The 15,422-nt window shown below is 38.7% G+C and overlaps 1 protein-coding gene across 1 annotated transcript in view; it reads left to right on the top strand.

Annotated features, from left to right (window-relative positions):
- ARFGEF3 (ARFGEF family member 3) overlaps positions 1–15,422 on the top strand; it is a 78,725-nt gene that overhangs the window by 33,603 nt on the left and 29,700 nt on the right. The window contains exons 10-18 of the mRNA XM_063309337.1: positions 2,111–2,435; positions 4,111–4,223; positions 7,020–7,930; positions 9,193–9,359; positions 10,110–10,275; positions 12,313–12,420; positions 13,032–13,247; positions 13,453–13,563; positions 14,872–15,022. Of these exons, the coding sequence (XP_063165407.1) occupies positions 2,111–2,435; positions 4,111–4,223; positions 7,020–7,930; positions 9,193–9,359; positions 10,110–10,275; positions 12,313–12,420; positions 13,032–13,247; positions 13,453–13,563; positions 14,872–15,022 (2,268 nt within the window). The remainder of the gene's footprint in view (positions 1–2,110; positions 2,436–4,110; positions 4,224–7,019; positions 7,931–9,192; positions 9,360–10,109; positions 10,276–12,312; positions 12,421–13,031; positions 13,248–13,452; positions 13,564–14,871; positions 15,023–15,422) is intronic.

Below are 15,422 nucleotides of genomic sequence, written 5' to 3'. Positions count from 1 at the left end.
GCAACTCTTTAAACCAGTTGCAAATGGTAGCCATACGATCCTCAGAAAAGATACAGCTGTGTTAAGGAGTTGCAGGTAGGTGCTACATGAGCATTCCTGCATGCTCTGAAATATTTTTTATCTGAATCCAAAGTGCTGCACAGCCTTGTTGCACATACATTTCCCTTCATATATTCACATATTGTCAGATATGGCTTTTGCAAATCAGAAGCCACATCTGTCTTTGAAAAGAATACCACCCAACAGGAGAACAACAGATACAGTATATCGAAAATGAGGGTAGACCAGTTGTAAAAGCATGTTTTTTTATGCAGAAGGCTCAGTTCTGGGTTGAGTTCTTAGTCAGATGGATGGAAATTTAGGAGAGCCACAGCCAGGTGATATTGTGGATGACCCAGTGAGTTGACAAGGCACTTTTCTGTGTATCTGTGTACCATAACCAAGAAGTTCCTTATGGAGGTGTTCTGTGTAGAAGGTTTAGGACAATTGATACTATAATATAACTTTAACTTTTATGCCAGGCCATCGTATTATTATGGCTGTGAATGCTTTGGTTGCACGCAACCACAGTACTTCTCTGGTGACCGTGAATGCCGCTCAACATTCTTTTCAGATTGCTGTGCAGATCTGGATCAAAATATGCCACTATTATAAGACATTCACTCTTTGAAGTTCATGCAGCTCTTAAAGTAGCCCCAACTACTTTTCACGGTCTCATGAAAGCTTGAAAAAGGCTGAATTGCTTTAATCATTCTGGAAATAGGCATAGCATATTACTTTTTTCAGGTTTGAGTTCCTTTCGTTCTAATTCTGCATATATCGTACAGCCACACCTTAGTTCAGTTGTTGTGTGTGGATATGCATCTTTCCCTTCCCCTTAATGCTCATATGCTAAAAAAAATTAAGACCTCAAGGGATGCAGAAAACTAATGAAAATTTGCATTAGAATATTGCTTTTAAAGAAGATGGGGTATCATCTGGACACAGTAACTATCATTAAACATATAGACACATGTCATTTGCATTCCCATGAGACTATAGCATGAATTGGAAGCATCCAAGAAGAAATAGCAGTAGCTATTCAAGGATATCTCAAAATGGTTCATGGATTGAGCAAATATTAGTTGAAAGGTAAATTTGTCATTTCAGTTCCCAGTGTATTGTGGTTGAAATAGTGAATCACAGTCTTTAAAGATACCTGTATCGAGAACAGAAAGAAATGTTATAGAAGTTAGTTTTGCTACTAAACTGAAATTCCCATGGAAGCTGGCCAACTTTCCCATGTATTTAAGGTTTAATTTTATTATAATCTGCCTTTATTATTCCTTTTGGCAACAGCTCCATTTCCATTTGTAACATTCTTGTATTTCTGATGGTTCTTCAGTATGTGATGTTGTAATGTATAATTCTATTTCAGTAACAAATTTGTACAGTGATCAAAGGTGCAATGCTAAGTTTGAAATTACTAGATCTATTCTGTTTTAATTTCCTTGAATAAAGAATATCCTTCACTTCTTTTCACAACACATCAGGATGGTTGCTTGGTAGTACTTCATGTGTTTATTTAAGGGACTTTCCTCAGTCATGCAACAATTACTTGCAGGCTTGCCGCTGTATGAAATACAATCTTTGGAAATATTGTTTGATGCCCTTGAGTCAAGTCTGATTCCTGATGACTATGTTCACCATCTCAACCTTTCTGATAATAACTCATAGCTCTTCTAGGTACAACTCTGTAATTTCTTTCATCCTGTCCATCCTCCTTATCTGTTGTCTTCCCTTCTACTTCTCTCAGTTTTGCCCACATAATCTTCTTTTTCCCCTAGTCCAGTATTTGCCCACATTCCATGCCCAAAGTGTATGAGTGTGAAATAGGGACAAAAGCAGTCAAAAAATAAGTGCAAGTTAAGGCACATGGATGAAGGGCTAAACACCAAAGCCATAATTCTGTTTACAAGTGAATCATTCTGTGTTTCAGTACTTTTGGATTATTCCATTTTTCTATAAAACTGTACTTTCTTTTCAAAATATAACAAAAGCATTTTAACTATTCAAACACTTTATCCTTCACTCTTTCTCCCACCCTACTTCTTTAATTTATTTTTCTCAGGAAGCAGCTTTGTCCAGCCCTGATTGTAATCTTGGGCAATCCAGTTCATGACAAAACAATCACATCTGCTCACAGCAACACTAGTCATGAAGCCGATTCTCCTTCCTCGGGAGTCTCTGACCGTGGCCGAGGGTCAGGCTGCTCTACAACTGCCCCTGCCCTTAGTAGTCCTGTTGCACGGACTATCTACTACATTGCAGCGGAGCTCGTTCGATTGGTGGGCTCAATGGAGTCCATGAAGCCTGTTCTGCAATCTCTGTACCATCGGATGCTTCTGTATCCCCCACCCCAGCACAGAGTAGAAGCTATCAAGATCATGAAAGAGGTGAATTTACAGGAAGACACTCCCTGATTGTTTTTTACATTTGGGAACTTAAATTGCAGCTGAAGTTTCTTTATGAGTCACAGACTTTCTGTTTTCAGTAATAAAATTTATAAAACAATACAATGATAAAAGAAACAGCTGGTGTACAATCAGTAACAACTTTGTTTTCAGCAATTCAAATGGAATGGTCTAATTAACAACCAGATTTTCCTGCTTGACTTCTAACCATAACAGGGCTCCCTGTTATGGGTAATAATCCCTACCCTTTGACCTCCCGGGATGAATGAAGAAGATACCCTGCTGATATGCTGGGTCACAGCTATTTTATAGCATGTAAGCAGCCATTACAAGCAAGCTGATGCAGATTGTATGCATTCTCCAAGCCAGGTCCAACTGGATACTAATTTTCTGTGTTAGCTGAAATCTGCAGATCATTCTGAAACATTGGCTCATGTGGAGACTAAATAATCAATTAAAACATACATGTAAGAATAGCTGACTTTAACAATTAATTTGACTAATACAAGGAAAAGTAATATATGGATATAAATTGACATTGACCAAATTGACATGGTGGAAAATAAACGTTTACAAAGAAGATCTTAGTGATTTTTACCAGGATTAACTGGAATAAGATTTATAGTACTTTCTGCCTCCAGTTACCTTTTATAGTAGTTGTACAGTATGCACAAAACAAACAAAGCACCATTTCCTTGTTGCAATTCACATCATGGAATCAATCCATGAAACTGCTATTAGGAAAAAATATTCTTTATTTTTATGAATATGAAGATATTCTATTTGGTCTAGTTAAGAGTCAGTAGTGTTTATCCTACTTATGCCCAGTTCTAACCTGCCATTAAGAGATGAATGGCAAAACCTGCCAAATATTTTCTATGGTTATGGAGGTTTTTTAGAAGGACGTAAGAACATTAGGCCCTGCCTAGTCCAGCATTTATTGTCACACAATTGGCAACCAGATGCATTCAGAAACTTATGCATGGACACATGAGCAGGATGTTCTCGCTCCCAGTGCTCCCTGCAGCTGGGATTTTAGGTACGTTGCCTGTGATTTTGGAAGTAATGAACAGCCATCAAAACTAATAGTCCTTGTGGCCCAAACCTTTAGTAATTTTCCTGCTACGTTTTAAAAACTGCCCAAATTAGTGGTCCTCACTCTGACGTCAACAGACTCAGTATGTTAACTGAGCATTTTGTAAATAAATATTTATGAATTTCCCCACATTTAGTTTTAAGAGATTATCCTGAGTTATGACATTTTAAGATATTATTCTAATTTTAAAAAATAATATTAGATGCTATAATATATTGGTGGAATTATATACCATTTCCCTGCAGTTCTGCCATAGGGTAAAAGTGATGTCTTATGAAAGGACATTTTAGAATAGTTTATTACAGCAGCCTTTGTGAACTCAACCTGGAACAAGATTAAAATGTGAGGAATGCCCATAAACATTTTATTGTTAGGTCTTTCCTCTTTGCTTGAGTTCTTGAATAAATTTTGACGAGTTATTTCAAGATTAACTGCAAATCTTGAAAAATGAAAAGTTTCCTTTGCTTCAGAACAGTGCCTTTGTTTAGAACAACCTGCTGAAGAATTAGTCTCTTTAACATAATGCATTTAACTGATGTTCTCAAATTGCATTATATTTAGATACTCGGAAGTCCTCGACGGCTTTGTGATTTAGCAGGTCCCTGCTCCACAGAACCAGAATCCAGAAAGAGGTCCATTTCAAAAAGAAAATCCCACCTGGATCTTCTTAAACTGTATGTACCCATTATTTTGGAATGCTTAGTAACTGTTGCATGATTGCTTTAAAAAAAATCTTCTTTGACAATGTTTAATTCAATAGGCCTTCCATAATTCTAATTAGCACAGTTTTCTGCTTCATCTAACAGGGCGGACCTAAAAGGCTAAGAATATGCTAAATAATTCTAAAATATAATGCAGGTATGCATAATGCATATTCTGAGACAACAGGAGAAACCTTAATTACAACATCTGTAGGATTTTGCCTTTTGAATACAGTCAGTGACTTCTTGATTAGGCAGGCATTTGTTTTATCAGATGGATGCCTTTATTATTTAACATCTCTCTCATTTTCTGCAGCTTGTCTAGAACATTTAGAAATTAGAAATTTCTAATTTAGAAATTGCAAGGGTTTGTACTTGACTGAGAAGCTTCACAGGTAGAAAAAACTTTCTGAGGAAAATGTAAAAGCTTCTTAATACAAGTAGTCCTCTTTTAATGACAATTCATTTAGCAACTGTTGAAAGTTACGATGGAGCTGGAAAAAGTGACTTATGACCAGCGTTCATGCTTATGACTGTTGCACCTGCAGTCATGTGATAGTGATTCAGGTGCTTGGCAACTGTTGCACCCTTATGACAGTTGAAGCATCCTGTGGTCATATGATCACCATTTGTGACTTCCCAGCTGGCTTTCAACAAGCAAAGTCAATGGGGAAGCCAGTAGGTGATCACAGTTGCAGTCATGTGATGTCTCGTTTAATGACCATGGGTGATTTGCTTAACGACTGCAACAGGGACTGCTGGAACTAAGCAGGGCGATTATGTGATGTTTCACTTAATGATCACTTTGTTTAGCGATGGAGTTGCTGGTCCCAATTAGGGTTGTTAAGCGAGGACTACCTGTAGTTATTCCAGGCTGATTGAGGGGGTTTATATACCGCTTACAGATTTCTGTTCTAAGGAGGACACCTCACTAAACTAATTTCTAAAATTTCTGAATCAGTTTTGGAGAGCCTGATGCATCTGATGTCCATGTGTGTGTGTATGAGTACACATATGTATATTTGTAGGCATATATGCATGCAAATTAAAGATTGATATTTCAGTTATCAATTTAAAATCCAATCTATATGTGATGTACTGGTAGGTCTCAATTAGTGCTGATAATGAATCCTATGAAGTGATTACATTATTTGAATTTGCACTATTCGAAGTGATATTTCTATGGAAAATAGGGTAATCGGTTCCAGCTCAATGGAAATAGGCAGTGAAAATTTTTAAACATTGTTAAAATGTTCCATCATAATATATGTTTATTAATGAAATATGACAGTAAAAGATTAAAAGAATATACTTATAACTTCATTTTATTTTTAACGAAGTCACAGAGTAGTTATAGAAATAAAAACAAAATATTCTAAATATCATTCCTAAAGGTAAGCTTACACTGACAAAAACATCTTTATCATATAATGCAGGAAGTGGTAGCAAGATTGTTACCTAGACCACCCTTCGGTTATTTTTTACATGGTTTTAGTTTTTCTTAATTGCTTCTAATGGATTACAACCTGCCATGAGACCTTCTAGATCAGAGTTTCTCAACCAGGGTTTCGTTGGACCCTAGGGTTCCACAAGAGATCACTAGGGGTTCCCTGGGAGATCACAATTTATTTAAAAATTATTTCAAAATCGGGCAACTTCACATTGAAGAGGTAAGTTTCATTCTTTATTTTTAATTTAAGAACACTGTTAATGCATATATACAGGTCTACACATGAAACAAATATAATAATTTTGTAATTTCTGGCCTATATTTGAGCCTGAATGTGCAGGGGTTCCCCAAGGCCTGAAAAATGTTTCAAGGGTTCCACCAGGGTCAAAAGGTTGAGAAAAGCTGTTCTAGATAGATCTTATAAATATTTAACATAAATAAATGAACAAAGGACAAGCTGGAGGATAAACCCATATCCAAAGCTTACCTGCTATCTCCTGTATTCTCCTGTAGTTCTTCAAAATGAGCATCTTATTTTTTTTTTTTGAGCTGTTTTTGAACAGAACCTTCCTTCTCTCCATTTTGCACACATGATTAACATCTAAAACCTCAATGGCAGCTGTGCATGTTCTAGCCTCAACTGTGTGTGCACTGGTGAAAGGTCCCCTGTGCAAACACTGAGTCATGTCTGACCCTTTGGGGGACGCCGCTTTCACGTTTTCTTGGCAGACTATAGAGCGGGGTGCTTGCCATTGCCTTCCCCAGTCATCACCCTCCCCAGCAAGCTGGGTACTCATTTTACTGACCTCCGAAGGATGGAAGGCTGAGTCGACCTGAGCCGGCTACCGGAGAATCCAGCTTCTGCTAGGATCGAACTCGTGTCATGGGGAGAGTTTCGGTTGCAATACTGCCGCCTACCACTCTGCACCACACGAGGCTGTCATGCGTACACTAGTCTCTCATTAATTGAATTTTGGCCCACGTTAAGCACGACCTGGTATCAATTTATAATTCTCACTAAATTGAATATTACACTATTTGAACTCACATTAATCATGACCTACCTGTACTTACTTAGATATAGATATTTTAAAAATAATTGTGAGTCATCTTGAAATTAGGACAGCCTATTCAAGAGATTTTGTAAGCACTTGTTTGAATGGAATAGTGGGTCACATGGATCTGGTTAATGAAATGCTAGCTCATTACCAAAGAGATGAAACCTTCCCTCCTCTTTACAGGCCAAATTCTTTATCCATTGTATAATTGATCTAGGAGGCATAGGAATGAGGGGTATCTTATCTTTCTTTACATTGTAGAATCTTGGATGGGATGACTGAAGCCTGCATAAAAGGTGGCATTGAAGCATGCTATGCCTCGGTGTCATGCGTCTGTGCCCTGCTTGGAACGCTGGATGAGTTAAGTCAAGGGAAGGGCCTTGATCAGGAGCAAGTACATCTGCTTCTCCGACGGTTGGATGAATTAAAAGAGGGGGCTGAGACAAGTAGAGATTCCATGGAGATCAATGATGCTGATTTTAGGTGGCAAAGACGTATACTGTCATCAGAGCATGCCCCCTGGGATGCAGGCCATGAAAAGAGTCCTGACATTAGTATTAGCGTTACCACAGATACAGGTCAGACAACCCTAGAAGGAGATATGGGGCAGACAACACCAGATGATCGTTCTGAAATTCGTAAGAATTCTTTGCAATCCCCAGCTGGACAAGCAGGCAAAGAAATTCATTATAAAGAGCCAGAATCAGAAACAGTTGACCAGCCAGACGTAGTTCAACGGAGCCATAACGTTGTCTATCCAGATATAACTAATTTCCTTTCTGTTGATTGCAAGGCCCATTCATGTGGATCTAGATACAGTGAGAGTAATTTCAGTGTTGATGACCAGGATCTTTCCAGAACTGAATTTGATTCATGTGACCAATATTCTATGGCAGCAGAGAAAGACTCTGGAAGGTCAGATGTGTCAGACATAGGTTCAGATAACTGTTCATTGGCTGATGAAGAACAGACACCACAAGATTGTCCTGGTCACAAGACTTTACGAACTGCTTCCCTTTCCTTGAAACTACTTAAGAACCAGGAAGCGGATCAGCACAGTGCCCGATTGTTTATCCAGGCTCTTGAAACTCTCCTCCCACATCTTATAGCTCTTCCTAAAGTAGAAGAGGTGGATTTGGCTCTCCAGAACTTTTCCTCAACTTTTTGTTCAGGTTTGTAAGCAGCTCATTCGCTTCACCATTAGTGTTCAATCAATTACTGCATTAGAGTATCTTTGCATATATGTCTGTGTTTGCCTACATCTGTCTCTCTCTCTCTGCCTTTATTTAATTATTTAGTTAACTTATATTTATGTCTGTTCTACGTTTTTATTAGTTAACTTAAGGCATAATTTCATGCAGTGTTTGGAGGAATCTGCATTCTAATCTATATGCAATTAATTATATAGTGTTGGGATAAAGCACATTTTACTTTAACTAAAGGAATGTCTGACCCCTTGTAGACTGTTTTTAGGAAAGATCTGTGAATGAGGTATTATTCCAGTGTTGTTCTTGTCATGAAAAATCCATTGAATATTTTATGCTTTATGTAGCCATTTCCATGTGTTTAGCTGAATTAGATAAAATGATTCATCAGAATAGCCTATTAGGTTAAAAAGTTTTAACAAAGATTTTCCATCATCACAGTATCTCAGTGATTAATTCTAAGTTGTATATATAACTTTTCTGTTTCCTGTTATAAAAAGACTCCATAGCTGACATACATTTGCTGAATATTCATGCCTACTTAATTATAATTCAGAAGCAAGTTGTTCATTCATTTCTGATTAGTTGAACAGAAACATTTTACAGGATGCTTTGCATTTTATAATTGTGTCTTTATAATGTTTGAAAAACTTACCCCCCACCCCCAAACCCCCTGAATTCTAACAAGATTCACTATAAAACCATGCTGGCCCCATTTTTCAAAAACAAATATTTCTGCTTTGTGCAGCTTCAACTGCTGCAGGTTATTGGGCAATGATATAGGGCAAGTTGGACCTGGCTTTGGATAGACTTTTTTCCCGGCCTTTAATAGTATAAGTTTTAAAACTTGTTCGTTTGCATAAGCAAATCTGATTTAGCCGTATCATGGTACAGATCATGTTTATAGGTAGAGTGAGAAGTCATTTCAATTATTTATTTCAATTTTCTTCATAATATTGGTATTTGAGCTTCTTCAAAATTGAATAGGAATACCAGTGGTAGTGGTGGGTTGGGCCGTATATGCATGCGAGAGACAGGGCTGTATCTAAAATCACCCCAAAACCTATCACTAACCCAAACCCAATCCAGTACTGTGTCCATTACCCTGGCCATTTTACTCCTTTCTAGGTGTCAGCAGTGTAAGTTATCATTATTTAATTTCTATGAATTAAAAAACATGACTGAAACTTGGTTCTTGTGCATAATTTGTGTCTCTCTGTATTTATTAGGTATGATGCATTCTCCAGGAATTGAAGGGAATGCCAGCTTTAACTTCCAGACCCTGATGAACGCAGATAGCCTCTATGTAATCTCTCACTATACACTTCGGCTCAATCTGAAGCTGTCAAATGCAGATTACTATCGGAAGAAACCTGCCCAGTCTCCTGTATTACTGGTGAGCTCCAAGCCTACCTTGACCTATACTGTGAGGAACATCTCGTACTCGGCCATATCCTGGTCTGTAAATCTGCAGTTCAGTGATCAGGTTTAGTCTTGCTTCGGCTCATGAGCTGGAACAGAATAATCACAGTAGCTCTATCAGATCAGTTTACATAGCTGCATGGGCTTAAAGAAGGGGGATAAATGAAATAGAGATTAAGATGTCTGTTCTCTCTGTTTCAAGGATTTAGGGTTTAGATTTTTAAACACCCTTCTGAAAAGCATTAATCAGAAGAGAAGTCCAAAATTAAAAATAAATGCAACCTTTTCCTCCTGATTCAATGGAGCCCTGGATTTTTCAATAATTATATAGGGAGAGGGACATTATGGCAGATTGCTTGCATCACTTCCTTTTCTGGTTTACACCAGCCACGTGCCCTGAGTTCAGGCAAACAGTAAACTGCTAAGATTCCCAAAGAAAGGGAAGAAATTGTGCAGTGAGAGGAAATGAAAGAGGGGAGCACACAAACCTAAGACTTGGGGTGCTCATGTATAATTCGATATTGCTTTGAAATGGCATGAGAGAGATTGAGAGGGAGGGAGGGAGGGATGCTGAGATCCCCTTTGTAAACATAGGAGTATTTTTATCTCTGTTGGGAGCTGCAGCTGTATGCCACTATCACATTTGTATATGTTAAATTCCCGAGAAAGAAACGATACATCTAGCTGTACCTTACTGACTAAATGATGCTCTTCCATTCTGCAGAAGGAATTCATGAAACAGATCCAGTCCAGTGGAGTATTGATGGTATTTTCTCAGGCCTGGGTTGAAGAACTTTACCATCAAGTATTGGAGAGAAATCTTCTTGGGGAAGCTGGTTATTGGGGAAATCCTGAAGAGCATAGCCTTCCACTCATCACTATGCTGACAGGTTGGCTCCATGACAGTATTGCCATTCGAGTACTATATAAAAACCAGTGCGTGTTGATATGAAAATAAATGCATTTATATCAGTGTTTAATATATTAGAAATAAATATTAAGGGGTTCTAGCTAATATTGTATCCTCCTCCTAAAATGAGTTTGTGGGTAAGCTATTAGGCTAAATTATTTCAAATAGACGTTCGTGACAAGGCAGGACTGTGATTGGAACATCTCTGGTCATAGTGCAAGGTTCTTCTTTTTGGATCAGAGTACACACAAGCAGCTTACATTGAGGCCATGTTCCCAGGCATTCCACAGGAATGCAGAATGTCTCATGCGGGATGCTTCTGATGAAATGAGTGGCTGCTCAGGAAGGTTTATCCTCGAATAAAGTTGGTTAGTTGTGAAGCTGCGACTAAACTCCATGCCTATTCTGTTGCCACACCCTAGCATAGATCTTTCCCTCACGCTATCCCATGTGGGGTGGAAGTGGACAGAAACTCTGCTTTTCAGTGATGGCATTTTTCCTCTCAAATTTGCTAATAAACCTTCCTAGCATCTACTGTAACATCTTTCAAAGGACAGATAACTATTCTATTTATCTCCCCTGGCTTTAAATTTTCCTAATTCATTCTTTTTAATATTCTGGTTCCAGTATTTTGCATGTTACCCTTTGTTTTTAAACATTTTTTATAAGCTGCCTTAGTAGGTTGAGAGGTAGAAGAGTAATATATTCAACAAAGAAACCAATACACCATTCCATAGTTGATTTTGTTACCTAATAACATTAGGTAAAAGAATTATGTAATTATATATTTGAACTACAGATGCTTCTTTTCTATCGTCTACTTTGGTAACATTGCAGAGTTCCGTTTGCTTTTTTAGATAACATTAGTAAATTCAGTTTGCTCTTTGTCATAAATTTTCAGTGGTTATTAACAGAGTATAAAACTAAACAGTAGCTCCTTCTTTTAAAAAAATGTTCTAAACTCCCACATGTGACAAGGATAAATAGCAGAGATTGTTCCTTTGAGGGCTTTGTATATCAGAAGCTCCTCCCTTATTCACTGCAAAGATAAATACTCCATAATTCCACAACAGGCTGCCTGGCCTGTTTTATTAAAGTTAGTTTATTGCTAGCAAGCTAGAATTGTTTCAGAGCAGTGTGACCATTCCTCAACCCAGATGTGTAGGTTCTACTATCCCCCTCCCCGCATAAATCCATTTCCAGGAAAAAAAAATGACTTTAATTTTTAATGGTGATTGTATCTTTCATGGGAGTAGTAACTTAAATTTTAAGCCTCTTTGCTCAATAGCTCAATCCGACTTCAGGGAGATGTCTTCATCATTTACAATGTAAAGTAACAACTTGCACGTATGGCTTGAATGGCCATCCATTCAGCTTTCAGATGATACAACTAAAGAGTTTTCATGTCTCACCCTGTCTCATATACAGTATGATACTTCGTAAAAGGGTATTCAGTTGCAAGTCATTGGCTGAATTAATGCATCACAGCAAGCCATAATGTGCTTTATTTATTTTTTGCTTAGAGTGATGTGCTGATATGGTCAGTGAGAAAACTATGGAGGTTGGGGAACTGGTCCATAGTATGAAACCATTACTTATATTTAAGTTACTGATTGCAGTGTGGCTGTAGCTTATTCAGTCAATCACGGTTAAATCGTAACTTAGCACTGCTGCATATTTAGTGTGAAAATGTACTTCCTTACATCCATTCTTCATGGCTTCTGCCTGTGAACTGTACTGGCTGAATGCCTTAACCAAAATGTGAATCTAAGGTTGCTCTTGGCTTTCCATTCTGATTTGTATTACTGGAAGTGGTGGCTGCTCCAAATTCACCGAGCATGCGTAACCACAGAAGAGCTGCACTTGTGGTTAAGAAGCCATTGAGAAGGGAATAAGGAAGCAGTGCGTGCATTTGGAGTGACTTACGGTAATGTGTCATGGAAACTTGCCCCCGAGATGTAAGAGAGAACAAGAGCAGTGCATCGCAGATACTTCATCTAGATGTTTTCCTTTGCAGACATTGATGGCTTGGGAAGCAGTGCAATAGGCGGGCAGCTGATGGCTTCAGCTTCCAAACAGTCTCCTCTGTCCCAGACCTGGAAACCAGATGACACAGTGTTGGCAGGTGGGGGATATGCACAGTGTGCAGCATGGCTCACGTGTCAAATGTATGCATCATATTTTAGGCTAGAGATTTAGCTGTTGATTGATAGACAGAGAAGTGTTTCCCTTTCTGTGTCTTCCAAATCTGCATGCATGATATAGATCTCATTTAAAATCTGGTGCCAGCTTTTACCTTTGTCAGTGAATTAAGTTTTTATTTTCCATTTGGGGCATTTCATGGATGCCATCACTTTTATGGTTCATTAAAATGTACATTGTTGAAAAAAATGTATGCTTGATTTTGGAATAATTCACAACGCTTGAAATAATTTCTCATTCTCTCTCTTTCTCTCTCTCTCTCTCTCTCTTTCTTAATCTTGACCGCACTTTGTTGTTGTCCTATGAAAATCCCCTCTCTGCTCTCCTATTAGCTTCCAAGGAAAAAAGTTCCCATAAGAATCTGTGGAAGCTATTTTTCTGGGCCAATGTCAGTATGATGGAGATGATTTCCATCAGGGTCATGATGGGAGGAAATTAACACTTCCCTCCCCACACTTTGGTATCATTTCTGATTAAATATTTAGCATAGTTAGAATAATTCCTAAGACCATCTTTCACTTTTCTTTGCTTCAGGAGTCGCTTTTGCCCGATACCTTCTAATTGGTTGCTGGAAGAATTTGATTGACACCTTATCGACACCTCTGACTGGTCGCATGGCAGGGAGCTCCAAAGGATTAGCATTCATTCTTGGGGCTGAAGGCATCAAGGAGCAGAACCAAAAGGAGAAGAACGCCATTTGCATGAGTCTAGATGGGCTAAGGAAGGCAGCCCGGCTCAGTTGTGCTTTAGGTAGACTGTATTCATTGGCATAGTTTTCATTTTTAGATAAATCTATGCACCCTTTCAGTATCCAGAGAAGAAGCTTCAAAACAGAAGAGCTATATGATCTTCCTTTACGTTTTCCCCCTTTGTGCTGCCAGATGTTTAGCAAATGCATGGTTAGTGGCTACTGGGATGAACTATAATTCATCAGATGTTTTCCTCCTGATCGTAGGAGTTGCTGCTAATTGTGCATCAGCCCTTGCTCAGATGGCTGCTGCGTCATGTGTTCAAGAGGAGAAAGAGGAAAGAGATGCCCAAGAGCCCAGTGATGCTATTGCTCAAGGTACAGGTTGTCAGATGTTCAGTGGCTCTCAGCAGTGTCCATGATCTCTGTGTTGTTCATTTTGCTTAGCAGGCTTGTTGGATGTTCTTGTCTGGGCCTCCCCTTGTTATGGGTGGGTAACCTCTGCAAAGATCAAGAATAGTTGCTTTAAGCAAAGAAACAAAAACTTTTGCCGATTTAAAACGGGCAAAATCCCACTGGATAAAACAAGAATAGAAATTTTACATGCAGTCACTTTATGGCATAGTATTGTCACAACAGGTGGCAATGTCTAGTTGACATCCAATCTTGAAAAAGCTTACTAGGGTTGGATCCCATTCATATTTGAGGGGAGATAATCCCAGACTATTAGATTTGACTCGGTAGCTGAAAAGAGGATTCCAAAAGTAGATGATGGCAAGCTACTTCTACGCTTTGCCAAGAAAATAATACGGATATAGTAAGGTGGTAACCATAAGTGGAACATGACTCGTGGGAGACTTTATTGTATTCCCAAAAAGGTTTGTATGGGTTTGCGACCAAGATTACTGTAAGTAAAATACAGAACTATAGTCTGTGGCACAGGAACGTGAGATTATTTCTTACCTGCTTTTCACCCCTTTGTAACTGATACTTACAATATACAGAAGGGGAAATGGGTGTGAGCCTCCTGAATCTGCCCAGTCTCTGAGTTCAGCAGTACAAGTTGCCTTTGGTCCATATACTTGCGTAGATACAGAATATGTTTGTGGGCAATCAGGAAAATTGCCCATTCAGCCTGTCTGCATGCAACATTTTTTAACCTTTTCTGCTAAATATTTTAGGTTGGGACCAGTGCCAGTAGGAATGATCTTCCTTTCCTCTCCATGCTTTAATGCAAGGCAGGGTGACTTTTTTGGCCTCACTTCCTCTTTTTCTCCTGCCTGGGGGCTTGGAGGCCACAACAGATGATATTGTAATGACACTGGAGTGGGAAGAGACCTTTTTTTTTTGGAGCCTTTCATTTCCCGGGCTTTTAGGGGCAAAATAGTTTCCTTAAGCCTTCCAGCAGCTGAAGGCACACATTTTGACTCTTCACCCCCAAAGCAGGAAAAATTGGTTTGATTGGGAGGGTTGAGGGGTGCTTCCATACTTTCCACACCTTAAATTCCTCCAGTCCACCACAGCAAAATTAAGGGTCTGACATATTTAACCCCAACTATCGCAGGCCACTTCTGCCTTAATTTGCTGTAAAGATGTGAAAAGGGCTCAAGGGTGTTTATATACTGCACTGAAACTCGATAGGCTTTTAAAAGACATTCTTTTCTGTCTGAATATATAATGATACAGTAAAACAGAAAGTAGAGCAAAAACTGGAGCAGATGGGGAAGGTGCAAGGTGTCTGCCTCCACACCGCTCATGTTTTATGCATGGATGCTGTTCTCAGCGTGGGACTGGAGATGGGAAGCCACAATCCAGACTGCTGGCCTCATGTGTTTAGGTAAGGAAACTCTTTGGCTTGAGGCAATTTAAACTGTAATGTAGTGCGCTTGCAGACAGCTTTCTCCAAAATTAACTTAATTAACAAAATTAATCTCCTTGCAGATTGCTTAACTTGTTACCCAACTGCTTTGGTGTAATTATTTTGATTCCTTAAAAAAATACAAAATATAATCCACCCCTTTGTAAAAAAAAAAGAGATCTGTGGAAGGCTTTGAAATAATTAAGCAGGAATTCGGACTTTTTAACCCTTTGGGTACTTTAAAGATCCCATACCAATCCCTACAGCTAAACCTCTTTCTCTAACTCCAGTCCTTCAGCAGCACTTACCCAGCAGCTGCACATATCCAAATGACCACTAGATGGCAGCTACAATACATTATACCTAAACTCAATGTTCT

The sequence above is a fragment of the Candoia aspera genome, chromosome 1, assembly GCF_035149785.1.
Source record: "Candoia aspera isolate rCanAsp1 chromosome 1, rCanAsp1.hap2, whole genome shotgun sequence".
NCBI classification, from domain to species: domain Eukaryota; kingdom Metazoa; phylum Chordata; class Lepidosauria; order Squamata; family Boidae; genus Candoia; species Candoia aspera.
This window is presented reverse-complemented; position numbering and strand designations above follow the sequence as displayed.